This window comes from Natator depressus, chromosome 5, assembly GCF_965152275.1.
Source record: "Natator depressus isolate rNatDep1 chromosome 5, rNatDep2.hap1, whole genome shotgun sequence".
In the NCBI taxonomy this organism is placed as follows: Eukaryota; Metazoa; Chordata; order Testudines; family Cheloniidae; genus Natator; species Natator depressus.
In genome coordinates this window covers 68,205,665-68,233,395 of record NC_134238.1, presented here as the reverse complement: position 1 = coordinate 68,233,395, position 27,731 = coordinate 68,205,665, and the positions used below count along the sequence as shown (strand labels likewise).

The 27,731-nt window shown below is 41.3% G+C and overlaps 1 protein-coding gene across 7 annotated transcripts in view; it reads left to right on the top strand.

The window, feature by feature from the left end:
- The window catches only part of PJA2 (praja ring finger ubiquitin ligase 2), a 91,590-nt gene that overhangs the window by 5,147 nt on the left and 58,712 nt on the right, over positions 1-27,731 (top strand). For 3 of the 7 annotated variants that reach the window (XM_074952930.1, XM_074952932.1, XM_074952938.1), the window contains exon 2: positions 17,954-18,358. The exons of 3 other annotated variants lie outside the window; for them this stretch is intronic. Coding sequence is in view for 1 of the 4 variants with exons in the window: in XM_074952931.1 (XP_074809032.1) it covers positions 14,115-14,151 (37 nt within the window). In the remaining 3 variants the exon portion in view is untranslated. Of the gene's footprint in view, positions 1-14,023; positions 14,152-17,953; positions 18,359-27,731 lie in introns of those variants that run through there. One more of the 7 variants, XM_074952931.1, reaches the window with a different exon arrangement.

The following is a 27,731-nucleotide window of genomic DNA, read 5'->3' as shown; positions in this document are numbered from 1 at the left end:
GAACATGTTTATCACCTTCTGGTGACCGGCCTTAACTTACATACCTTAAAAACATAATTTCTGGTTTAGATACTTAACTTCTTAAACATTATCCATACATACATTTTGAAATGATTGATAATCAGTGGGATACTGTCTTTCAGTAGAGACTTCACATGCCACACTTTGGTGAATTATTGTATGTATACTTGACACAGAGGATCCCGATAAAACTCTATACCTTCCCCATTCAGGCCCTCTACCAGTTGGCACAAAGATATTCCTGGGTCACAGTTCCTTTATCCGAAGAGCTTATAATATAGGTAGATTGTTATTTACAATGCAAGATAACTGGAGTTGTGAACATATGATTTACATTTTAATAAAGTTTTGTTGCAATACTTCTGAAAAATGGTAATGTTTGATACAAAATAGAACCATAGGGAATATGTATGTACTACTTTATTTATTAGAATGCTCATAAAAACCCTTCTGTCTTTTTCTGAACAGATTAAGGGCTGAAAACATTTGTAATACAGTCCATATGTCAGTATTGGCACAAACTTCACCAACTTTATTACTTGCTGTGTTCCAGCATCATAGTAAAACAGTCCCTGGAGTTCAGTTTAGGATCTACTTTTGATTAGTAGGTGAGCAAAATGTATTTGAAAGAAACAAATCTAAGTTATATTGAAACAACTTTTAAATTATTACATGTACAACTTTCAACATGTCAAAACAAGGCAACTCAAAGATGGAGATAGGGATGGGAACTCCACAACTTCTGCATTCCATTCTAGGCTCATGCTTTGCCATGGTGTTTCTCATCTTTTCAAAAGGTGCAGCAGCATGACTTAACGATGGAACTTTTTGGTTTTGTTTGAGTCTTCTTCCTTTTGGTGGTTCCAACAGCCTTAACTTTATTGACAGATCTGGTATGTTGTCTGTCAAAGAAATGACCAGAAACGTTTGCAGTAATGCGTTGCTCAGCTGATACAAGGACAGTTATTGGAACTGTCAGTCATATGCTGACCCTGTAGCAGTGAAGATGAGCAGCTCCTACCAGAAGCTTTGCCTTGGCAAAGAGAAGACTAGGTAGTCAGGGTGGTTGTTTTTGTCTGATTCTTTTAGTCAGTTTCTTTCAGTTAATAGCAATAATTTCTAAACAAATGTTACTTGATATTAGTGGTTAGAGCTTTGTTTTATGCTCTAAGAAAGCACTCAAAAGTTGTAGCTGCTGACACGGCATACAAGTTGTATTTTAGCATAGCTAAGTAAAAGAAAACTCTGTAGAGCTAGAAGACATGGTCTAGAGAACTCTAGATCTAAACCACAGGTACAGGTTGGGAACAAACAATGAGTGTAGGTAACTCACAGCTTGTTAAATATCAACAACACAGGCATGGTAAGTGCTAAAATGTCCTCATCTTTTACTAATTAATTTAACATACTTCAAAGGTATGGCAGAACCAGAGTGCCACGTGAAGTATTAAGATGAGTGTTCATGACAGTGGGGAGAAATGTCTCAATCTTCTCCTGCTGAAATTAACTGTTCCAAATCAGTGTTAGCATCTAAGAGGATTGTTCAAATGTGAGAAACTTAAGATGGATATTAGACACATTATCTGAGGCCTCAGGTGTCTGACTTAATCAAATTATATGAATTCAAAGTACATGAGTTCAGTTCAAATGAGAAAAAGTAGCAAGTTTTAAGAAAAGCTCTGTGCAGCAGCCCCTTTCCACCTCCAGTTCCCATAAACGCAGAAGGAAAAAGGTAGCAATAAGAAATACAAAAGAAAGTCTAAGAACTCTGTTAATATTTTATTAATGTATACATACAATCACGTGATTATATCTTGTAACTCAATCAAAATTATATTATGCATTATTGGACTCAGCAGTCTTATACTCGTAATAGCTGGGTTACTTTTATTTTGAGCTCTGACTTCTAAAAAATAAATAGATATGCTCAAGAATAAAGAGATTTTTATGCCCTTTGGATATTGATTTTGGAGGGTTTTCCCTTCAAATTTTAACTTTTGATAGGGAAAGTTCAACAATTTTCATGAAAATTCTTCTACATAGGACCTTGATCTGCACCAAGTTCGCATGAAATGTCAAATGAAACATTCATTTTGCAAAAATATGCAAGGTTGTTCCAGTTTTTAGATTTGTTCTTTTCTGTATGCATCTGAAAGAAAGTTATAGGTGCTTGGATCGCACTGGTTATGTATGTATACCCACAGACGTTTGTACTTGCTTATTTTCAGATATTCTGTCATGTATACAGCTTTTGTGACTCAACATCTTTAAATATTTTTAAAAATAAACAGGGTTTTTGAAACGCAAAAATATAAATAGATTATTTTATACCAGTAACTCAAATGTTTCAGTCAGAATTGGAACTGTCAGTCCGGGTTACAGAGTAGTAGAGGCTTTTTCCTTCTGAATATTTTGCCTTAGTGGGGGAAGTAAGTACTTCAGAGTTCCAAATGAAATATCGGCACATGTAAAGAAAAGGAAAATAGCCTCTTACCTCATTAAATGAAACAAACAGCAGAAGCCATAAAAGGAGAGTAGACGCTACCCCAACAAGGGTCATGCTGTAGGTTACCAGGCTATAAAGCTCTGGGCATGTCTACACTAGAAATGCAAGTCGACCTATATTAGGTTATCTCACAACCACTGCAGTAATTACAGTGCAGTTCATATCCACGCTACTCTCCTTCTGTTGGTGGTGCGCTTCCTCACCAGGAGCGCTCCCATTGACTTAAGAGGAGCAGTATGGGGTGCTGAGAGACTGGGAGCTCACAACTGGGACCCTGGCTCTGGTGGGGAGCTGACAGTTGGGGGGGCAGCACCCATGGGGTGCCGGGAACCTCTGAGCAGCAGCTGAGTGGGGAGCACAGGCAGCAGTTGGGCATGCTGCACGAAGCTGGGAGGCAGCTGGGCTCTGGGGAGCAGGGTGAGTGCAGCCTGGCTTAGAGCGGTAAGCGCGGGAGCAGCCATGCTTTAGCTGGAGCCATCCACCCACCTCTGTGACAGCCCGGCTTTCTTGTCAATTTCAGAGCTCCAACGAACAGCTAGTATAAGTAATGCAGTGTCTACACAGACACTGCATCGCCCTAACTACACCGACATAAGCCCTAAACTTCTTGTGGAGGTATGTTGGTGTAGTAGGGCACTTGCATCCCGAGGAGCATGTGTACACTGACGTAATTAGGTCGACATAAGATGCCTTATGTTGACCTAACTCTGTAGACCAAGCCTTTATGAACAGTGGGCAGACTTCACAGTGGAAATCTGTGAGGTAGCCTCCTTTCTGATTAAACTGTCATCCAGTGGTCTCTTTGTGGGAAAGCAGGGAAAGGAGATGCCCAGATAGTTTTCTCAGGGGCTATTGCAAGATTTCAATAAACTTTTCAGCTTTTGTGTGTTTTGCTGTAGCTAAAGGACAATTTTACCTAACAGAGTCAAGCATCACCACGATGCTGCTTTTTGGACTTGTATGTTTTTATGCTGTCAGATATCACTATAGTAACTGAGCACCTTCCACATGAAATCGATAACAATGGCACTATCCTTAGAGGGTGACTACTTCTTTTGGGGGGTAAAAATTCTGCTTGTGGTGGAGGCTGTTGTAGGTCTTTTTTGGGAGTAGGTAGAAGAGACTTGGTTCAGTTGGTTGGGTAAAAGGGTGGTGTTGGTGTTGTATCATAATGGAAAATATTTTGAAAAGTTGGTAAAAGAGCATGCAGAAAAGATTGTCTGACCTCTGTCGAAGACATATAAAGGCACACAGCATCTGAAGACCATTTTTCTTTTTGTTCCTGTGGATATAGAAAGAACTCTGCTTATATCGGAAAGAGGTCTTGTAACAGAAATAGTAAGTAGAGGAACACACATGTCAAGACTTGGGAAAATACAGTTAAATCCAATAGAGAACAAGGTAAGACACCCCATGTCAAAAACAGCTTCAGGTATGGGGCAGAATATCATTTTTAGACTCTCTAGATAAAACTTATTGCAGACTGATGGGTCACAGAAGAAATTTCCTAAGGAACTCCACAGAATTCGTGACGAGTACACAGAATGTGTTTTACTCCCTAAACTCCTTGAGATTTAAAAAAAAGAAAAAGAGAAGAATAAGAAGACGTTGACCTCTGTACTACTACCTTGAAAGGGATGCAGTAAGACTGTATCAGTGGCATTTTCTGTTGTCTTGTCACTCATAAAAGAAAATGCTATAAATACATGCTGTGTTGGAACACACGAATGTAAACAAGCTGAGGTTTTTAGTTATTTGTATTGCAGTAGCACCTACAGGTCCCAGTTATGCACCCGGACCCCATTGTGGTAGATATTAAAAAAACTAAAAGTCAGTCCCTGCCCTAAAGAGCTTACTATCTAAGACAAGAAACTACATGTATATACAACAGATAGATGGAGAATAAGGAAACACTGCAATAATACAGGTTAGCATGATAGTCAGTGGTCTCATAGTGTCCCCAAAAGATTTGATGACAATTAGTTTTAGAGTGTGTATCTTTCTAGTTACAGTTGACTACCTCTCATGGATTTATGAAATGCTGTTGCCAGATGGTGTTCAAATTCTCAAATCTCTAGAATTCTTTCCAAGATTCTGGTAGCATCTTCTTTGAGGATAGGGATATCACCTTTTACCCTTCCTTGAAAATATTCTATGAGAACCAGTGGCATGGGAGTCAACAAGCATAGCAGCTCAGATATCAACAATATCAAAACTCAAGTTCAGGCTATTTGTAATCAATATATCTTCTCAAATAGGTACGAGGCTCTTTTTAGAACTCCTTTCAATAGTAACCTCTCATCCATTTGAAGATAGGGCAGCCAGCAAGGACAATTACTGTTCTAGGAAAAGAAGTTTTATCAAATGACAAGTTCCAGAAGATGAGATACAGCATGAACTAACTCAATATGCAGGAAAGTATGAACAAGCACCTTCATTTGTCTGCTTGAGATAAGTTTCACATCTAGACATTGTGCAATACGCCAGCTGCAACATGTGAAGAATGTAGTGCCCATCTTTAAAAAAGGGAAGAAGGAGGATCCTGGGAGCTACAGGCCAGTCAGCCTCACCTCAGTCCCTGGAAAAATCATGGAGCAGGTCCTCAAGGAATCAATTCTGCAGCACTTAGAGGAGAGGAAAGTGATCAGGAACAGTCAGCATGGATTCACCAAGGGCAAGTCATGCCTGACTAATCTAATTGCCTTCTATGATGAGATAACTGGCTTTGTGGATGAGGGGAAAGCAGTGGACGTGTTGTTCCTTGACTTTAGCAAAGCTTTTGACACGGTCTCCCACAGTATTCTTGCCAGCAAGTTAAAGAAGTATGGGCTGGATGAATGGACTACAAGGTGGATAGAAAGTTGGCTAGATTGTCGGGCTCAGCGGGTAGTAATCAATGGCTCCATGTCTAGTTGGCAGCCGGTATCAAGTGGAGTGCCCCAAGGGTCGGTCCTGGGGCTGGTTTTGTTCAATATCTTCACAAATGATCTGGAGGATGGTGTGGATTGCACCCTCAGCAAGTTTGCAGATGACACTAAACTGGGAGGAGAGGTAGATACGCTGGAGGGTAGGGATAGGATACAGAGGGACCTAGACTAATTGGAGGATTGGGTCAAAAGAAGTCTGATGAGGTTCAACAAGGACAAGTGCAGAGCCCTGCACTTAGGACGGAAGAATCCAATGCACCGCTACGGACTAGGGACCAAATGGCTAGGCAGCAGTTCTGCAGAAAAGGACTTAGGGGTTACAGTGGACGAGAAGCTGGATATGAGTCAAAAGGGTGTGCCCTTGTAGCCAAGAAGGCCAATGGGATTTTGGGCTGTATAAGTAGGAGCATTGCCAGCAGATCGAGGGATGTGATCATTCCCCTCTATTCGACATTGGTGAGGCCTCATCTGGAGTACTGTGTCCAGTTTTGGGCCCCACACTACAAGAAGGATGTGGAAAAATTGGAAAGAGTCCAGTGGAGGGCAACAAAAATGATTAGGGGACTGGAACACATGAGTTATGAGGAGAGCCTGAGGGAACTGGGATTGTTTAGTCTACGGAAGAGAAGAATGAGGGGGGATTTGATAGCTGCTTTCAACTACCTGAAAGGGGGTTTCAAAGAGGATGGATCTAGACTATTCTCAGTGGTAGCAGATGACAGAACGAGGAGTAATGATCTCAAGTTGCAGTGGGGGAGGTTTAGGTTAGATATTAGGAAAAACTTTTTCACTAGGAGGGTGGTGAAACACTGGAATGTGTTACCTAGGGAGGTGGTGGAATCTCCTTCCTTAGATATTTTTAAGGTCAGGCTTGACAAAGCCCTGGCTGGGATGATTTAGTTGGGGATCGGTCCTGCTTTGAGCAGGGGGTTGGACTAGAAGACCTCCTGAGGTCCCTTCCAACCCTGATATTCTATGAAAGTATGTGTTCAGCTAGTTGTGGGAACACCAGCATCTACTAGAGTGCAATGTTGCAGTGATGTTGGAGGAAAAGTATTCCAGACAGTTGTCATTTTGAAAGGATAGGTAAACTTAGTGGACGCATGGAAACACTACAAAGCAACACAGATTTTCTGGAACTGAGAGTGGCAAGATTATCTTTGACTTCTTTAAAAGGGGCCTTCAGGGTCAGAGTCCTGCAAGACATTACTATAGTTGGAACAAGCAGGTAGGTATGAGAAGCTGTGTTTTTCATCAGGAAGTGATCAAGACCTGCGTGTTTGTGTGACGCCCAGCAAAATAGGACCCTAACTTGACAGCGGCCTCTGGGTGGTAGTGTTATACAAATAATCATTAAGCTGGGCAAATACAAAAGCAGATCAGTTCAATAGGAGCATTGGAACTGGAACTTCTCTTGAAAGACACTTGGAAACATGCAAGTGTGTTCCCAGGAACAGCTGCAATGTACTCATCTCATGACTTATAGTGAGGCAGGCATACAGTGGGGTGTTTGTCAATTGTACTCTCCAGAGCTCTTGAAGAAAAGAGCATCGGGGGCACCCTTCTAATGGGCCCCAAATTAGCTCAGCAGAAAATGATTTTAAAACAAGACATATCAGTCAGGGATCCAGTACATTTTCCAAAAAATGTACTGTATTTATTTCTTGAGATCAGTAATAAAACCCAAATCTATAAATACTAATCTAATAGCTTGGCGTTTCAAAGTTTAATGTTAAACCAAAACAATTTTTTTTTTATATTCGAAGGTAGATTTTTACAATTCCAGATGCTGCCAGCGCTAATAGATGTGAGACTGAATTAACAATTTAATCTTCAGAGGTTAGTTTAGCAAACAGCTTGGGGAACCTGCTGGCCTACAATGTAAGACCAGATGAATAGTTACTTAAAGCAACGTTTTTAAAGGCATTTTAAAAAAAAATTAGATTAAGAACTACCCTGCAGTTCTCTGTGATGCACACGTGCCTATGCACCTTCAAACTTCTTAAGGAAGTTTTATTTTTTTTTAAAATAGCATTTCTTAGTAAATACATTTTCTCAGAGAAAATCAGAGGAGGCAGTCTTGTTCTTGCTATAAAGTTGAAATAATTATCATGCCTTCTCTTGCATTCATACCAAGGCTTATTTATTTAGTTCAGAGGTCACAGGAATTAAAAACTGGTAGAACTGTGCTTAAAATGTGGAAGAGAACTAAAGAATTAAGGCTAAACTACGTCTGTATTTTCCACTTAGACTCCAGAGCAATAGAGATTCAAAGTTGTTATAGAAAGTAGGGATGTAAAATATTAACTGGTAAGCATTACACTTACCAGTTAACCTGCCTTAACTATTAACCCCTGGGCTGGCCCACCGGCCCCAGCAGCCCCCGCGCCGGCCGAACCTGACCCGAGCCCTGGACCTGCCGGAGCAGCTCCAACCCCTCTCCCTTTAATCGGTTAACCGTTTAAACAATATCATTTTAATCTCTGTGTCACAGAAGGTGAATGATGTAATGCAACATGCTAGTTTAAACATAATATAGCCAGTACTTGGCATAAGACAAAAGAGAAATTATGCAGAAATACCTCTCGGGATATAATCTTTGTGCTGAGTTGTGGCTTTCTGTTATGTAAGACCATGCTTACATTATGGAGCCTATGCCAGCATAATTTTTTTTTTATATAGTCCTAACCAACATAGTTGTACTGGAATAATTGTGTAGGGTAGATCAGGCCTTAGATTTTCAGAAATCTGAAATTCTACTTTGGAACCGTAGGTTTCAGAGTAGCAGCCATGTTAGTCTGTATTCACAAAAAGAAAAGGAGTACTTGTGGCACCTTAGAGACTAACAAATTTATCAACACCCATTGTTTCATGTTTTCTATGTATATAAATCTCCCCACTATATTTTCCAGTGAATGCATCCGATGAAGTGAGCTGTAGCTCACGAAAGCTTATGCTCAAATAAATTTGTTAGTCTCTAAGGTGCCACAAGTTCTTTTCTTTTTAGAACAATAGAATCACTTAGACAAACACTTTATAGTATTTGTCAAAGTGAGGGTGTAGCTTTTTGAACTGTCAGGTCCCCTTGAGAGAGAATATGTAATCTTATGTAGCAAGACTAAGGGTATGTCTACACTATGAAATTAGGTTGAATTTATAGAAGTCGTTTTTTTTGGAAATTGTTTTTATATAGTCGATTGTGCGTGTCCCCACACAAAATGCTCTAAGTGCATTAACTCGGCGGAGTGCTTCCACAGTACCAAGGCTAGCATCGACTTCCGGAGCGTTGCACTGTGGGTAGCTATCCCACAGTTCCCACAGTCTCCGCCTCCTATTGGAATTCTGGGTTGAGATCCCAATGCCTAATGGGGCAAAAACATTGTCGCGGGTGGTTCTGGGTACGTCATCAGGCCTGCCCCGCTCCCTCTGTGAAAGCAACAATAGACAATCGTTTGGTGCTTTTTTTTCCCCTGAGTTTCCTGTGTAGACGCCATACCACAGCAAGCATGGAGCCCGCTCAGCTCACTGTCACCGTATGTCTCCTGGGTGCTGGCAGATGCGGTACTGCATTGCTACACAGCAGCAGCTCATTGCCTTTTGGCAGCAGATGGTGCAATAGGCCTGCTAACAATCGTCCTCATGTCTGAGGTGCTCTTGCCTGCCTTGGTAAGGTCAGTCAGGAGCGCCTGGGCAGACATGGGTGCAGGGACTAAAATAGGAATGACTTGACCAGGTCATTCTCTTTAGTCCTGCCGGCAGTCCTATTGTACTGTCTTCTGGCGAGCAGCCAGGAGATGAGGATGGCTAGCAGCCCTACTGTACCGTCTGCTGCCAGCCAAAGATGTAAAAGATAGATGGAGTGGATCAAAACAAGAAATAGACCAGATTTGTTTTGTATTCATTTGCTCCCCTCTCCCTCCCTCCGTGAAATCAATGGCCGATAATTGTTTCGGTGAGGTCTGTCAGGGGCACCTTGAAAAGTTTAATGGAGATTCAGTCCTGCCTGGAATACCGGGGGGAGGGATAGCTCAGTGGGTTGAGCATTGGCCTACTAAACCCAGGGTTTTGAGTTCAATCCTTGAGGGGCCCATTCTGTGTGACAGTTGTTCTTGTTTCTCCTTGATGTAAAGCCACCCCCTTTGTTGATTTTAGTTCTCTGTAAGCCAACCCAGTGAGCCAGGTCGTCAGTTGCCCCTTCCTCCGTCAGAGCAACGGCAGACAATCGTTCCGCGCCTTTTTTCTGTGCAGAAGCCGCACCACGGCAAGCATGGAGCCTGCTCAGATCACTTTGGCAATTATGAGCACATTAAACACCACATTATTCAGGATTATTATCCATTATTCAGCAGCATATGGAGCACTAGAACCTGCCAAAGTGAAAACGGGCAAGTAGGCGACGTCAACGCGGTGACAAGAGTGATGAGGACATGGACACAGACTTCTCTCAAAGCACGGGCCCTGGCAATGTGGGCATCATGGTGCTAATGGGGCAGGTTCATGCCATGGAACACTGATTCTGGGCCTGGGAAACAAGCACAGACTGGTGGGACCGCATAGTGTTGCAGTCTGGAACGATTCCCAGCGGCTGCGAAACTTTCGCATGCATAAGGGCACTTTCATGGAACTTTGTGACTTGCTTTCCCCTGCCCTGACGCGCCAGAATACCAAGATGAGAGCAGCCCTCACAGTTGAGAAGCGGGTGGCAATAGCCCTGTGGAAGCTTTCAATGCCAGACAGCTACCGGTCAGTCGGGAATCAGTTTGGAGTGGGCAAATCTACTGTGGGGCCTGCTGTGATGCAAGTAACCAGCGCAATCAAAGATCTGCAGATATCAAGGGTAGTGACCCTGGGAAATGTGCAGGTCATAGTGGATGGCTTTGGTGCAGTGGGATTCCCTAACTGTGGTGGGGCCATAGACAGAACCCATATCCCTATCTTGGCACCGGAGCACCAAGCTGGCGAGTACATAAACTGCAAGGGGTACTTTTCAATGGTGCTGCAAGCACTGGTGGATCACAAGGGACGTTTCACCAACATCAACGTGGGATGGCCGGGAAAGGTACATGACGCTCGCATCTTCAGGAACTCTGGTCTGTTTCAAAAGCTGCAGGAAGGGACTTTATTCCCAGACCAGAAAATAACCATTGGGGATGTTGAAATGCCTATAGTTATGCTTGGGGACCCAGCCTACCCCTTAATGCCATGGCTCATGAAGCCGTACACAGGCAGCCTGGACAGTAGTCAGGAGCTGTTCAACTATAGGCTGAGCAAGTGCATAATGGTCGTAGAATGTGCATTTGGACATTTAAAGGCGCGCTGGCGCAGTTTACTGACTCGGTTAGACCTCAGCAAAACCAATATTCCCACTGTTATTACTGCTTGCTGTGCACTCCACAATATCTGTGAGAGTAAGGGGGAGACGTTTATGGCAGGGTGGGAGGTAGAGGCAAATCGCCTGGCTGCTGGTTACACGCAGCCAGACACCAGGGCGGTTAGAAAAGCATAGGAGGGCGCGGTGTGCATCAGAGAAGCTTTGAAAACCAGTTTCATGACTGGCCAGGCTACGGTGTGAAAGTTCTGTTTGTTTCTCCTTGATGAACACCGCCCCCCCTTGGTTCACTCTACTTCCCTGTAAGCTAACCACCCAACCCTCCCCTCTTTGATCACAGCTTGCAGAGGCAATAAAGTCATTGTTGTCTCAGATTCATGCATTCTTTATTCATTCATCACACAAATAGGGGGATAACTGCCAAGGTAGCCTGGGTGGGGTGGTAGAGGAGGGAAGGACAAGGCCACACAGCACTTTAAAACTTATTGAATGCCAGCCTTCTGTTGCTTGGGCAATCCTCTGTGGTGGAGTGGCTGGGTGGCCGGAGACCCCCCCCACCACGTTCTTGGGCATCTGGGTGAGGAGGCTATGGAACTTGGGGAGGAGGGTGGTTGGTTACATAGGGGCTGTAGCGGCGGTCTGTGCTCCTGCCTTTCCTGCAGCTCAGCCATATGATGCAGTATATTAGTTTGATCCTCCAGCAGCCTCATCATTGAATCCTGCCTCCTCTCATCATGCTGCCGCCACCTATCAGCTTCAGCCCTCTCTTCAGCCCGCCACCTTTCCTCCCAGTTATTTTGTGCTTTCCTGCACTCTGACATTGTCGGCCTCCACGCATTCATCTGTGCTCTGTCAGTGTGGGAGGACAGCATGAGGTCAGAGAACATTTAATTGCGAGTGCGTTTTTTTCGCCTTCTGATCTTCGCTAGCCTGTGGGAAGGAGAAGATCCTGTGATCCTTGAAACACATGCAGCTGGTGGAGGAAAAAAAGGGACAGTGGTATTCAAAAAGACACATTTTATAGAACAGTGGGTACACTCTTTCACAGTAAACCTTGCTGTTCGGGGGGTACTGGCTCCAGGTCCAGGGTGAGAAACAGTTCCTGGCTGTTGGGAAAATCAGTTTCTCCGCTTGCTTCTGTGAGCTATCTACAACCTCATCATCATCATCTTCCTCGTCCCCAAAACCTGCTTCCGTGTTGCTTCCCTCTCCATTGAAGGAGTCAAAGCACATAGTTGGGGTAGTGGTGGCTGAACCCCCTAAAATAGCATGCAGCTCATCATAGAAATGGCATGTTTGGGGCTCTCACCTGGAGCGGCCGTTTGCCTCTCTGGTTTTCTGGTAGGCTTGCCTCAGCTCCTTAAGTTTCACGTGGCACTGCTTCAGGTCCCTGTTATGGCCTCTGTCCTTTGTGCCCTGGGAGATTTTGACAAATGTTTTGGCATTTGGAAAACTGGAACAGAGTTCTGATAGCATGAATTCCTCTCCCCATACAGCGATCAGATTCTGTACCTCCCGTTTGATCCATTCTGGAGCTCTTTTGCAATTCTGGGACTCCATCATGGTCACCTCTGCTGATGAGCTCTGCACTCACCTGCAGCTTGCCACGCTGGCCAAAGAGGAAATGAGATTCAGAAGTTCGCGGGTCTTTTCCTATCTACCTGGCCAGTGCATCTGAGTTGAGTGTGCTGTCCAGAGCAGTCACAATGGAGCACTCTGGGATAGCTCCCAGAGGCCAGTAGCATCGAATTGTGTCCATAGTACCCCAAATTCGACCAGGCAATGCCAATTTCAGCGCTAATCCCCTTGTCGGGGATGGAGTAAAGAAATTGATTTTAAGAGCCCTTTAAGTCAAAAAAAAAAAGGGCTTCGTCATGTGGACAGGTGCAGGATTAAATCGATTTAACGCTGCTAAATTCGACCTCAACTCCAAGTGTAGACCAAGGCTAGGTGTAATTAATGATCTGAGTTACATCTAAACTAACCTTTCCTGTACCCATTTCCTTCCTCAGACTGTGCTGCAGAAAGATGGGAGAGGGCCACTTTAGGTATAGGGAAGGCCAAATGACCTGAAAGGTAGTGGGAGGGAAATATCACCCAACCTTTAATTCATGTCTTCACCTGGAACCTGTAGGTGTCTCCCAAAATGTATTGAATGCGATACAGCCTTTTTCAACATACTTTCGTTGTGGGAGAACAACTCTGTCCAGGCCCTTTGACAGAGTCTGAGTGGATGGCTCAATCCCACAAAATCTTTATCGCTTCTTTTGAGGTGGTAGGTTACTTTTCTTTTTGGTGACACTGACTGAAACAGCACACCACAGTAGAATTTCTTAAAATGAGGCTTATTAAAAACAGAAAATTAACTTAAAACAAATTTTTAATATATCTAGATCTACTCTTTTTTGATAAACTAAATAAGATAATGCCTTCTTAATGTAGGTAAGAGAAGAAAATCTAACGTGTTCCAAGAACAAGTCCTGTCTCTGACCTCTCGTATGAAAGTTCTTTCCCCACGTTCAGATTTTTCCCGTCCCAAAGCCAGGTTATTTCCACCCTTACGACTTTCCCTATTTCCAAACCCAAAATATAGCACTTCCCAGCTTGTTCTGTAAGTATCTGCCTACCCCATGAAGTTGATTGGTTTCTGATGGGCCTACCCTTTGTTCCTGAGGATGGTAGTTCCATGTGGCTGCATGGAGTTGTTTGTCGGGCTTGCTTGTCTACACTTAAAACACTGTGCTGCTGTAGTGCTTCAGTATAGAAGATACCTAGGCTGATGGGTGGGATTCTTCCATCAGTATAGGTAATCCACTTCCCCAAGAGGTGGTAGCTAGGTGGATATAAGAATTCTTCCATCAACCTAGTGCTGTCTGTGTGGGAACTTAGGTTGGCTTAACTACGCAACTCAGTGGTGTGCATTTATCATACTCCTGGCCTACATAGCTGAACGAACCTTGTTTTGTAGTGTAGACCAGGCCTGTGTCTAAAACTTGCCAACTTAGATATGAAATTTACTGACTATAATCTGTCACACAGACTATTTCAATAGAAGAAATGTTTCAGAGTAACAGCCGTGTTAGTCTGTATTCGTAAAAAGAAAAAAGAAAAGGAGTACTTGTGGCACCTTAGAGACTAACCAGTCTGGTTAGTCTCTAAGGTGCCACAAGTACTCCTTTTCTTTTTTCTTTTTACGAATACAGACTAACACGGCTGTTACTCTGAAACCTGTCATTATGCAAGGCACTGCATTTAGCCGCATGGAGTGGAAATCTATCAACTGCATGAAAAAACTTGTACAGATACAGACAGACATCATCTTCCTTTCCAAATGCAAACAGATGGACATCGTACCAAAAGGACTGAAGGTAAAAAATCCATTACAATCTACATACCACACAGACTATGCTGACAGCTTGTGTCACACGCTCTCAAAGAAATAGAAGAAATGTTATTTAATTGTTAAATAATACTAATGTGTAAGGCCCTACCAAATTCACGGTCCATTTTGGTCAATTTCAGGGTCATAGGCTTTTAAAAATCATAAATTTCATGATTTCAGCTATTTAAACCTGAAATTTCATGGTGTTGTAATTATAGAGGTCCTGACCCAAAAAGGAGTTGTGGCGGGGTTGCAAGATTATTATAGGGTAGGGGTTGCGGTACTGCTACCCTTACTTCTGGGATGCATCTGAAGGCAGAGCTGCTGCCAGTAGGAGCACAGAAGTAAGCGTGGCCTGGTATGGTATTGCCACCCTTACTTCTGCACTGCTACTGGCAGGGTCCTGCCTTCAGAGCAGGGCCCCTGGCCAATAGCTGCTGCTCTCCAGCTGCCCAACTCTGAAGGCGACGCAGAAATAAGGGTGGCAGTACCGCAACCCCCCTAAAATAACATTGTGCCCCCCCACAATACCCTTTTGGTTCAGGACCCCTACTTTGAGAAATGCTGGTCTCCCCTGTGAAATCTGTATATTCTAGGGTAAAAGCGCTCACAAGACAAGATTTCACAGGGGGAGACGAGATTTCACAGTCCGTGACGCATTTTTCATGGTTGTGAATTTGGTAGGGCCCTATTAATGTGGTAGTACCTAGAGGCTTCAACTATGATCAGGGTCCCATTATGTTAGGCACAACATACAAACACGTAGTACAAACATGTAGTGAGAGACAATTCCTACCCCAAAGAGCTTACAGTCTAAATAGACAAGACAGACAGGGCGAGAGTGGAAGTGGGCACAGAAAGGGGAAGTGACTTGTCCAAGGTCACAAAAGAGGTCAGTGACAGAGCCAGGAATAGAATCCAGGTCTCCTGAGTCCTGGTTCAATATATTAATAAATATTATAGAACATCATCACTCTACATGGTCTTGTCTAGATTTAAAGAAGACAGTCCCTTCTCCAAAGAGCTTATGATCAAAATTACACTCAAATTGCATGTTGTTTAACAGACAAAGGAATGATAGGGAAAGGAGAGAGGACAGTTAAAAACACATCATTTTACATACAGGAGTCTGGTTTTGTTTGTTTGTTTTTTCAGACAGAGAGCACATCCATCAATTTCAGTCCTTCTTTAGGTAAAATTGTACCTTTCAGTTGCAAAGCAACACTAAGGAATTACTAGTTTAATACACTTTATTAGTTTAGTTTTAATCTTTTGTCTATAAAAGAATTCTTCTGCCAGAATTAGCGAAAGGAGCAAATCACCCAAGGCTTAGCCAATGATTGAGAGCTCTCATGGCTGCCTTCATATTAGCAAAATGCACAACTCTTCTGTGGTGACTGCTGTGTAACCCAAACTACTTTTTTTTTTTTCCTTTTTAGGTTTTTTGAACTATAAGATGTAGATTTTTCTTCATCAGAAAACCAGTCTATATTTAGACATCATAATTATTGGATATGCACAGTAGTTAGTTCTGAAAGCTTTTAGTATTTCAATTATTTAATCGCCTTACTTTTCCTGAATAATAAAACAGGTTTAGTCTAAAATATTTCACTTTCTAATCTGAGTAATTTTGCTTTATAAGTGCAAAAAAATCCTACAGAATGCTTTTGCATTTACTGTAAAATCATTGACTATAGCAGCTTTTAAAAAGCAACACATTTTAAAAAAAATACACTGAAGTTGAAAATTTGTGTATGCAGTCCTCTTCCCAGAGCCATTAAAGATGTGTTGAAAGTCTCTGAATTGGTGGTGCTTTTAGGACAAATTTACAATGGTGCAAATGTTTGATTCTTTTGCGGTTCACTTGGATAAAGAGTGCATTACTGTCAAATGAAACCGTTATAGGGGGGAAAATACTGAAATTACCAGTGAATGTGAAATTGTACTTTGGGGTTAAGATGTGTGGTAGGAAAGCAGTGAGATTAATGTAATCTTGATGTAATTAACGATATTGAGCATAAATGGTCGGCTCATATAACTTGATTCTATCACATTTCTAGAGTATTTTTCTTGGATTATGTTATACATTCTAGAGATGTAATGCTTCAGTGTTTATAAGGGTATCAATCTGATATTGGCACATTTATATATTTGACCTTATTTTTTAAGTTTTTTTGGTCATTTGGTACTAATAATCTCTTTTGGTCAAAAGGGAATGTCACCTCCTAAGAAGTAGAAAAGGAATGTGTTAGTGTAATCTGGTAGGAAATTTGATTACAGGAATATTCTTTTTCTAAAAGTGTAAATAAGGGAAACTTTGTATTACAATAGTAAATCTCCTTTGTCGTAAAGAAAGAAGGTTAATCTTTTCTGGTCAAACCATATCAAGGAAAACATAGTTCGTGCCCGCTAGCAAGGAAGCAAGTCTACTCTGCTTTTACACTTCAACTCCTTTTCTTTCTTGCTAATAAAAGTATAATAGTGGACTTTTTTTGGGAGAAGTACTTCAACAAGGAAATGTTCTTTCCCATCCCACTGCATTTAATGGCAAAACCCTGAATTATGAACCTTACCCAGAGCCCAGTGAAATCTATGAGAATCTTTCCATTGACTTCAGTGGCCTCTGGATTGGGCCTTGTATATTTCTGGAGAAGATGCAGAAGGAATATTGCAATTTGTTAGTAAACTAACTGAAAATAAAAACAATATAGTCTTGGTTAGACTGTAGAAAATGTAGCACTAAAAATTACGTAGCGATAATTGGCAGTGGCAAACAGTGAATGCAGCTTCTTTATTTTGGACATAAAACATTTAGCCCCAAATTATATGAAGCATGTAGATTATCTTCTGAATGCTATTGTTTGTATTATTGTAGTGCCTATGAGCCTCAGTCATGGATCAGAACCCAGTTGAGGTAGGTGCTGTATAAACACAGAGCAAAATCCCCCACAAAAGCTTACAATCGAAGTAATAAGACAAAAGGAAACAGATGGATATGGACAGACAGGAGAATACAAAGAATCAACAAGACAATTGTTGCCTAATCATTGTTAATTGTTTTTGTAGGCATCATAGAAAAGGAGAGATTTGAAAGAAGGTAATGAGGTAGCTTTGCAGATCTTTATGGGGAGTGCATCCCAAGAATGAGGGGCACCATGCAAGAAAGTTCAAAGGTGCTTGTTTGAAAATTTAACAAGTGGGCTAAGGAGGCTGGCGTCATGGGCTATCACACTGACTGTGAATGAGAGGTGACAGGTAGGATGAGGATAGGTTGTGAAGGGCATTTGAAGTGAAGACAAGCAGCATATGTTTGGTAACGATAGAGAAGGGGGAGCTAAGATTGGGATGCAAAGACAGGGCTGACATGGCCAAAGTGACAGGCTAGGAAAATGATATTTGTAACAGCAGGCTGATTGATGTGAATAGGGCAAGATTGCATTTGCTCCAGAGAGAGACTGGAGCATGAGAACAGGAGTGGATGAAGTGCATGTTGCAGGTGAGCAAGGGCTTGGGGGTTGGCAGACTGGATCTTGCAATGGGAAAGAGGGACAGAGAGGCAAGGGTGGAGGAGAGTGAAACGTGGAGAGAATCAACCACAATAGCAATGACAGAAAGAAATAAATGAGAAGCAAGTGGAGTTAGTACAAGACAAGGATAATGTGCATTTGCTCACATTAGTGAAACAGTTGTTACTGTACAATTTAGCAAATGTAGTCTGAGAGAGTCCCTGACCGCCTTCCCAAGGGCCTCCTCTTAACCTAGAGGGTCTTCCCTATTTTCTACTGCAGGAGCCATCCCTCTGGTAGCTATATATGGAAGCTTAAAGATTCCAGAAGAGAATACCATATAGCAACAGAAGAGAGTTCCCGTCCCTTGAGATTGAGCATACTACTTGTGTCTGGTTCTTCTAGATGGGCGGCGAAAGATCAAGTAGTCTCCAACTCCGCTCTCCACACCCACATCAGTGCGCTGCACTGCAAAGCTCACGCTGAATACACTCAGGAAAGAGGAGTCGTGGCCACAAGCAGGAAATTAGTTTGTGCTAATACAGCACTTACTGCCTCCCTCCTCTTACCTGTGCCATCACTCTGGAGGGCTGGAACTGGATTCTCCCCTTCCTCCAGTTCTGCCTACGCAGTCTGGGAGCATAACATAGTAAAATCTCATTCTGTGGTCAAATTAGTGATAGAAAGGTAAGGGACGTTTCATTTGACTAATTAAAATCTACAGAATTGTAATTTCAGTGGTATTGCATGGCAAAGGGGATGTGCTGCTCCCAGCTCCAAGTTCTCAGGTTGATGGAAATTTTGATAATACTAATAATTTTGATAATAATAAGTGTCATGGGAAATGGGTCAAGTTGAGTATCGTTGGAAAGCCCTGTCTCCCATGAACACAATGGTACCAAACATGACAAAGCTAGAACAGTTATGTAGATACATATTTGAGAAAATGTTTAAAAATCAACATTTTTAATTATACGATGCATTGCTTACGGGGAAAAAAAGACATTGATCTTGTGTAACCATAGGGTAATCTCCCCCCATTTAAATTTTTTTCAGTACTTTCAAAAAATTGGTAGTGCTCTGTTATGAAAGTTATTAAAAATAAACAAGTTTCTTTCATGATAAGTGTGTACACGGAAAAGCTCCAGGTATTAACACCTTTAATTACATCACAGACATTTTCATACAGTGCCACTGCCTGCTCCCTTTGAATTCCATGGGATAATTCCCTATGGTTTGAATGGAGATGTGATATATCTGATTATAGTATAGTATTAATTGAAAGCAAATGTATATAAATGCTGATTCAAATATTAATGTTCCTTCTTACTTTTCAGCTGATTATTGACTACCACCTCTTGATAACCTGGATTAATTTCTTCTTGAAAAGTTTAGCCTTCTCGGTGTTTCTATATCTCCATGGTTATAGATGCTTGAGCTCTTTTATTCTCATTCTTATAACAGTTTAGAACTATTTTTATGGGGACAAAATCCACACAAACACTGTAAGGGAAGTCACAACTCCTTAAATCTGCAGATAGATTAGAGCTAAAATTTTAGCATTTAAGTAAAAGAAGGTTGATCATCATTTTAAATGTTTCACTATTTGTATTATTCTCCCCTCCTTGGAATTCAGGAAGAGATGGGTGTAAATACCTGCAGATATTTTTGTGCAATCAGATGTTCTATTGAGGGGAGATGAATTTGCACAATGCTCTATTTTTAAAAGTATTTTTACCCATCTTACATGTTTTCAAAACAAAACTTTTTGCTTATTTAGGGTTGTTTGATGGAACAGGTATCATTTTGGTGAGGATCCAAAAGGACAGTTGCCAAATTACAACAGCATATTTCAGTTACGTTACCATATAAACAGTATGCTGCTGGATTCTATTTAAAATAGTAGTCTGCATTCACAAGTATGGAATGATAATTTACATTAGCAATGATAAAAGAGAAAAAGTTTCTAATAGAGTAGGTAGCTTGGGGCTTGTTCTAATAGAGTAGATAAACTATTTTAGTTGCTTCAGCCTTACATACCCATCTCCTAAAGTAATTGTTGACTCTGGGTATTTCAAAGTTGATAGACTGGGTGAAGCCAGTAGCCACTTGCTGTCTACGTCTGATAAGTGAGTATAAACATGTTAAAGCCAAGTTACAAATGTACGTATACGATATGGTATACTGTTTGGTTTGGAGTGACTTAGCTAACTAAGTTGATTATAGAGGACCCAGTCATGTATCTTCTGCAAACTTATAAAGTTTGTGGATGATACTAAATTGGGAGGCCTTGAAGTTGCTTTGGAGGACAGAATTACAATTAAAAATTATTTTGACAAACTGGAAGTGTGGTCTGAAATAAATAGGATGAAATTCAATAACGACAAATTCAGAGTACTCCACTTAGGAAGGAATAATCAATTGCACAAATACCAAATGGGAAATGACTACGTAGGACTGGCTAGGAAGGAGTGCTGCAGAAAAGGATCTGGGGGTTATAGACAATCACAAGAAAAGGCACAAGAACAAATCCGCACAGACACACCCCTGGAACCCCGACCAAGGGTATTCTATCTGGTACCCAAGATCCATAAACCTGGAAATCTTGGATGCCCCAACATCTCAGGCATTGGCACCCTGACAGCAGGATTGTCTGGCTATGTAGACTGCCTCCTCAGGCCCTACGCTACCAGCACTCCCAGCTATCTTCGAGACACCACTGACTTCCTGAGGAAACTACAATCCATCGGTCATCTTCCTGAAAACACCATCCTAGTCACTATGGATGTAGAAGCCCTCTACACCAACATTCCACACAAAGATGGACTACAAGCCGTCAATAACAGTATCCCCGATAATGTCACGGCAAACCTGGTGGTTGAACTTTGTGACTTTGTCCTCACCCATAACTGTTTCACATTTGGGGACAATGTATACCTTCAAATCAGCGGCACTGCTATGGGTACCCGCATGGCCCCACAGTATGCCAACATTTTTATGGCTGACTTTAGAACAACACTTCCTCAGCTCTCATCTCCTAATGCCCCTACTCTACTTGTGCTACAGTGATGACATCTTCATCCTCTGGACCCATGGAAAAGAAGCCCTTGAGGAATTCCACCATGATTTCAATAATTTCCATCCCAACATCAACCTCAGCCTGGATGTGTCCACACAAGAGATCCACTTCCTGGACACTACAGTGCTAATAAGCGATGGTCAGATAAAGACCACCCTATACCGGAAACATACTGACCGTCATACTTACCTACATGCCTCCAGCTTTCATCCAGGCCACACCACACGATCCACTGTCTACAGCCAAGCTCTACGATACAACCGCATTTGCTCCAACCCCTCAGACAGAGACAAACACCTACAAGATCTCTATCAAGCGTTTTTACAACTACAATACCCACCTGCTGAAGTGAAGAAACAGATTGATAGAGCCAGAAGGGTACCCAGAAGTTACCTACTACAGGACAGGCCCAACAAAGAAAATAACAGAACGCCACTAGCCCTCACCTTCAGCCCCCAACTAAAACCTCTCCAACGCATCGTCAAGGATCTACAACCTATCCTGAGGGACGACCCATCACTCTCACAGATCTTGGGAGACAGGCCAGTCCTTGCTTACAGACAGCCCCCCAACCTGAAGCAAATACTCACCAGCAACAACACACCACACAACAGAACCACTAACCCAGGAACCTATCCTTGCAACAAAGCCCGTTGCCAACTGTGTCCACATACCTATTCAGGGGACACCATCATAGGGCCTTATCACATCGGCCACACTATTAGAGGCTCGTTCACCTGCACATCTACCAATGTGATATATGCCATCATGTGCCAGCAATGCCCCTCTGCCATGTACATTGGCCAATTGGACAGTCTCTACATAAAAGAATAAATGGACACAAATCAGACGTCAAGAATTATAACATTCAAAAACCAGTCGGAGAACACTTCAATCTCTTTGGTCACTCGATTACAGACCTAAAAGTGGCAATTCTTCAATAAAAAAACTTCAAAAACAGACTCCAACGAGAGACTGCTGAATTGGAATTAATTTGCAAACTGGATACAATTAACTTAGGCTTGAATAAAGACTGGGACTGGATGGGTCATTACACAAAGTAAAACTATTTTCCCATGTTTATTCCGCCCCTCCCCCCCCACTGTTCCTCAGACGTTGTCAACTGCTGGAAATGGCCCACCTTGATTATCACTACAAAAGGTTTTTTTCTTTCCTGCTGGTAATAGCTCACCTTAAGTGATCACTCTTGTTACAGTGTGTATGGTAACACCCATTGTTTCATGTTCTCTATGTATATAAATCTCCCCACTATATTTTCCAGTGGATGCATCCGATGAAGTGAGCTGTAGCTCACGAAAGCTTATGCTCAAATAAATTTGTTAGTCTATAAGGTGCCACAAGTACTCCTTTTCTTTTTGCGGACACAGACTAACACAGCTGCTATTCTGACACAAGGTAAATATGAGTCATCAATGTAATAATGTTGCAAAAACCCCACAAATGAACATTGGTTTTTTGATGCATTAGCGGGAGTGTTATAAGCAAGGTACAAGAAGTAATTCTTTCACTCTGCTCAATACTGATAAGACCTCAGCTGGAGTATTGTGTCCAGTTCTGGGCACCACATTTTGGGAAAGATGTGGACAAATTGGAGAAAGTCCAGAGGAGAGCAACAAGCATGATTAAAGGACTAGAAAACATGACCTATGAGGAAAGATTTTTAAAAATTGGGTTTGTTCAGTCTGGGGAAGAGAAGACTGAGGGGATACATAAGTCTTCAAGTATGTAAAAGGTTATGATAAAGAGAAGGGTGATAAATTATTCTCCTTGACCTCTGAGGACAGGACAAAAAATAATGTGCTTAAATTGCAGCAATGGAGATTTAGGTTAGACATTAGGAGAAACTTCCTAACAGTAAGGGTAGGTAAGCACTGGAATAAATTACCTGTGGAGGTGGTGGAATCTCTGTCATTGAAGGTTTTTAAGAACAAGTTAGACAAACATCTGTCAGAGATGGTGTAGCAAATATTTGGTCCTGCCTTGAGTGCAGGAGGCTGGACTACAGGGCCTGTATAAAGCTTATACAGGGTAAACTCATAAATGGTCCACCCTCTATAACACTGATAGAGAGATATGCACAGCTGTTTGTTCCCCCAGGTATTAATCACTTACCCTGGGTTCATTAATAAACAAAAGTGATTTTATTAAGTATAAAAAGTAGGATTTAAGTGGTTTCAAGTAATAACAGACAGAACAAAGTTAGTTAACAAGCAAAATAAAACAAAATTCACAATTCTAAGCCTAATACATTAAGAAACTGAATACAGGTAAATCTCACCCTCAGAGATGTTCTAATAAGCTTCTTTCACAGACTACACTCCTTCCTAGTCTGGGCCCCATCCTTTCCCTTGGTACAGTCCTTGTTAATTCCATCTCAGATGGTAAATAGGGAATTTCTCCTGACTGGCAGCCCCCTTTGTTCTGTTGCACCCACTTCTATAGCTTTGGCCCAAGGTGGGAATCTTTTGTCTCTCTGGGTCCCCACCCTTCCTTCTAAATTGAAAAACACGAGTTTTAAGATGGATTCCAGTATCATGTGACATGGTCACATGTCACTGTAAGAACTCATTCTTCATTACCCACATACACAGGAAAGCTTGCAGGTAAATAGACCCATTCAGAACCAATTGTCCTAGTCAATGGGAGCAATCAAGATTCCAAGCCACCATTAAAGCCACTTTGCATAATTACAGTAGGACTTCAGAGTAATACTTCATATTTCTAGCTTCAGATACAAGAATGATACATTCATACAAATAGGTTGAACACACTCAGTAGATTATAAGCTTTGTAATGATTACAAGAGACCTTTTGCATAAAGCATATTCCAGTTACATTATATTCACACTGATAAGCATATTTCCATAAACATATGGAGTACAACGTCACAATCACATATTGCATCTTAGTCTAGTCATCACTGCACTAAGATTAGCAGGACCGGGGTGGATAAAAATCAGTGATTTTTTTTATTTAAATCTGTTTTTTTTCATAAAATGCTTTTTGAGGGAAAGAAGATAGATACATTTTAGCTCAAAGATATCTCATCATGGAATAAAGATTATAAATTCTAATTCTATAGTATGAGATAATATATTCATGTAACATTTGACAAGTTTTGTAAATGAGTTCCAATAGTTCATGGATTCGGGAACCTATCTTATGGGGTTCCAGGGACTTCTGTGTAAATTATTTAGGTTAATCTTTCTATCTACCCAATGGGACTCAGTCTAGAAGGTACCATCAGAGATGCTTAGTTTTGCAGTTCTCAAACTGTGGATTTGTCTCTCCAGAGATAACATGCTTGTTAACAGTAAAAATGTTTTAAAATAAATATAATATATAGAGGTGAGAAATAACAGACATCAACCCTACTGTCCCTCTGCAAATTTGTGCACACAGAGTCAATCCCTTATCTCTCTCTAAAAGTGCAAAGTTTCAAAAAGTTCAATGAATAGCAGATTGTTGGGGGTGGAATAGATCTGGACAAGGAAAAGTTTGGAGATCAATGCGAGAAGGGAGGGACAGGCAGTAGAAACAATAGTGAAACCGTTTGAGCAGCATATTCCAGGAGTCTTGAGGTCTTTCTGAGTGTAGCCTTCATTGATTTGAGGTCTACCATACCATTCTCTCACTAGAAGGGAAAACCTATAATAGCAGCAGGCCGTAAAAGACACCCAGTTTGGGAATAAGAACCATTCAAGAAAATATGTTTGCTGATGATGTTTTAAAGAAAGTCACGTCAGTGAACTGGTGGAGGTCACTTAAGCACTTGGATTCAGAGACTGTTGAAGTGATAATCTCACTTTTAACAGCAGTAGCTTCTTCTGCCACTGTAGAAAATAAGTATTTCCTTTAGACTAATTCATTACAAATTGAGAAATTGTTTGGGACCTAAAAAAGCAGGAAAGCTTGTTTTTCTTTTCCAGATTATGAACAAACAGGAAAATGAAGGTGAAGTTGACTGAGTTAGCTGCAGAAGCCAATATTTTAAGTTTCTCATGTTGGCCTCTGGCTGACATAGTCCGTTTAATTTTTTTAAAAAATATTTAGTTTAACTATTTTAGTTTAAAACAATTTTAACAAAAACAAACCTGATTTTAAAAAACTTGTATGTTTAACTAAATTCAAAAATTCAGATGCTTGTTTTGTTAAGATATTATATGTTTGCTGTTGAAGAAAAAAATCCAGACTACATAAATGTTGTTTTAGTTAAAAGAATTTAAACGTCTGTCTGGTGATGTTCTCTTCCTAATACAGCATGGCAAGAAAATCCTCCAAATATTAATGATTAACTTGTTGAATTGGAGATAGTTTACCTCCCAATGATTTCATAAATATCTGTTTCAATTACCTTTGATAAATGAAATAACCAATCATTCATTCATTTTCTGATATAGCAGTAAAACTAATCTGAAAAGTTTTTTCAAAATAAATCACTTAAAAATGTATAGTGTGTGCCTTCTAAAAATGAAACCTCCATCTGAGTTATGAAGAATATGTATTAAGGTTATAACAACCAACAAGAATGCACTTTTATGTAGAAACCATGATTAAATGGAGTCTTCCTGACTAGTGATTTAAATCACTAGCCCGCTGCCGGTCTGGGGTTCTGGCTGCCGGCCCCGTGCCAGCCGGGGTCCCGGCTGCAGGTCCTCCTCAGCCTGCTGCCAGCCTAGGTGAATGGAACCCCAGGCTGGCAGCGGGCCGAGAGGGCCGGCAGCGTAAGATCAGCATTTTAATTTAATTTTAAATGAAGCTTCTTAAACATTTTGAAAACCTTGTTTACTTTACATACGACAATAGTTTAGTTATATAATATATAGACCTTTTGAGAGACACCTTCTAAAAACGTTAATGTATTACTGGTACGCAAAACCTTAAATTAAAGTGAATAAATGAAGACTCAGCACACCACTTCTGACAGGTTCCAACCCCTGGTGTAGGTACTCCACTTCCCCGAAAGGTGGTAGATATGTCAGCTGGAGGGCACTGTCTATGCCAGGAGTTAGATCAGTAACTATGTTATATTGACATAAGTTGCTAGAGTAGAACAAGCCTTAGAGTGGCTGAAAATATGGCAGGTAATGGGAAAAAATGAAATTTTAGCGTGAATAATTGTAAAATATTGTAGATCAAAATAGTGGAAGAGAGACATTAGAAAAAGTGACATAGGTTTGATAGCTGACAGCAAGTTGTCACCTCTGGCAGGGCTTTGCAATATTATATGGCAGCAAGAAAGACCAGTGCAATTTTGGGTTGTGTAGACAGTGATGTCACAGAAGAAGGATGTGATAGTCCAGCACTATAAAGGTCTGAGCTTTCACCTGAAATACTGCATTCTGTTCTGGAATCATCCATATTAGCAAGCTAAAGCTATATGGAAAGGAGTCCAGGAAATGGCAATGAAAGTGACTTAAAGTGGCAGGAAAGACTAAAATTACTAAATGTTTCTTGGTTTAGTGACTGCTAAAAGTAGTAGGTCAGAGGAGAGAATATATACCAGGAAAGAGAGGATTTATTTAGAGTGATTTAAGGGGATGAAATTAAGTAAGGGAAATCTTAAGCAGAGTATCTGGAAAAGTGTCCAGAGCAGAAGATCATTTGGGCTGTGGAATAGTCTTTCAAAGGAAGTGGCGGAAACTTAATTGCTTGATGTTTAAAAACAGGATTGGAGGAAGTGCTAGGAACATAAGGCCAGATTTTCAAGATCTCAGCCAGGGTGGAGTGATTTAAATCACAGAACAGAAAACCTTGATTTACAAATCATTACCTTTAATCTTTGTTTTACATTTGTACTTTGTAGTTATTTCATTGGTTGGTAACCATTAAAGCGTCCTGATTTGAAGCTAACTCTAGTCTTGACACTAAATGCTACTAATTGTAGCCTATATGCTAAATTTGGTGGTTCTTTTTTATAACTAAAAGGAATACGCTATATCTTTACAAATTGACTTAAGCAGTTATATAGCTTAACATATATTTATTCAGTCTTAATTTTTATATTTTATTATATTATAAAATGGTGAATGATACATTTCTTATTTAATAAATTAACTTTTTTTTACTTGTGATTTGTGTGTCAAGCTCTATTTGGATGAAAATTGGAATTCAATTTAAAATGCACACACAAAAAATAAATTTGGGCTGTATTAGTTAAATAAAATTACCTTAAATGTGCTTGATATATAAGAAAAAGGTTTATCAGAACATGTTTTACATTTAAAACTAATTGCTCTATTAAACAAAGGCAGTATTATAAATTGAGTTGATTGTTTCTGGTCACCCAGTGTCTGTCAAGGCATTAGAGCTAGTAAGTAGATCTCACCCTCTCATACCTCCATTTTATTCATCAGTTGGAAGAGGAAAGCAAACTTTCCTGGTTTCTTAGCTTTCAATGAAGTAGTCATTGAACTGAACTAGTTGAATAAACTGAAATGAAGAAAATATTCTCTGCACCCGCAAAACACTGTCAAAACTGAAACCTGTCAAAAGTTAGTTTAGCTGGAAGGGAAGAGGTGGGGCCAGAGCCTCTCCTCTTCTGGCCACGCTGCCTGATTGAGTGCAGCGGCTGCCCTGGGGCTCAGCTTCTCTAGGGACAGTGGCTGAGTGAGCCGGAGCCCTCCTCAGCATGCTCAGAGTCAGCTCCTGTCCCCAGAAGCTGAGCCTGGGCATGGCAGGGAGCAGAGACAGCAGCAGCCCGCTCCCTACCCAAGCTCAGCTTCTGGGGACAGGAGCCAATTCTGAGCATGCCAGGAGGGGAGACCTCCAGTTCACCTGGCCACTGCCACCAGAAGCTGAGCATGGCAGGGTGGCCTGCTGCGGTGCATCCAGGCGCTTTCCCAGGCAGCTACTGTGCTGCACCGGGCAGCATCCTGGAGTGGTTCTGGAGCCTGGCTGCCAGAAGAGCAGCCGAACAGCCAGGGGGAGCTGGACCGATACAGCAGGAGGACAGACCCC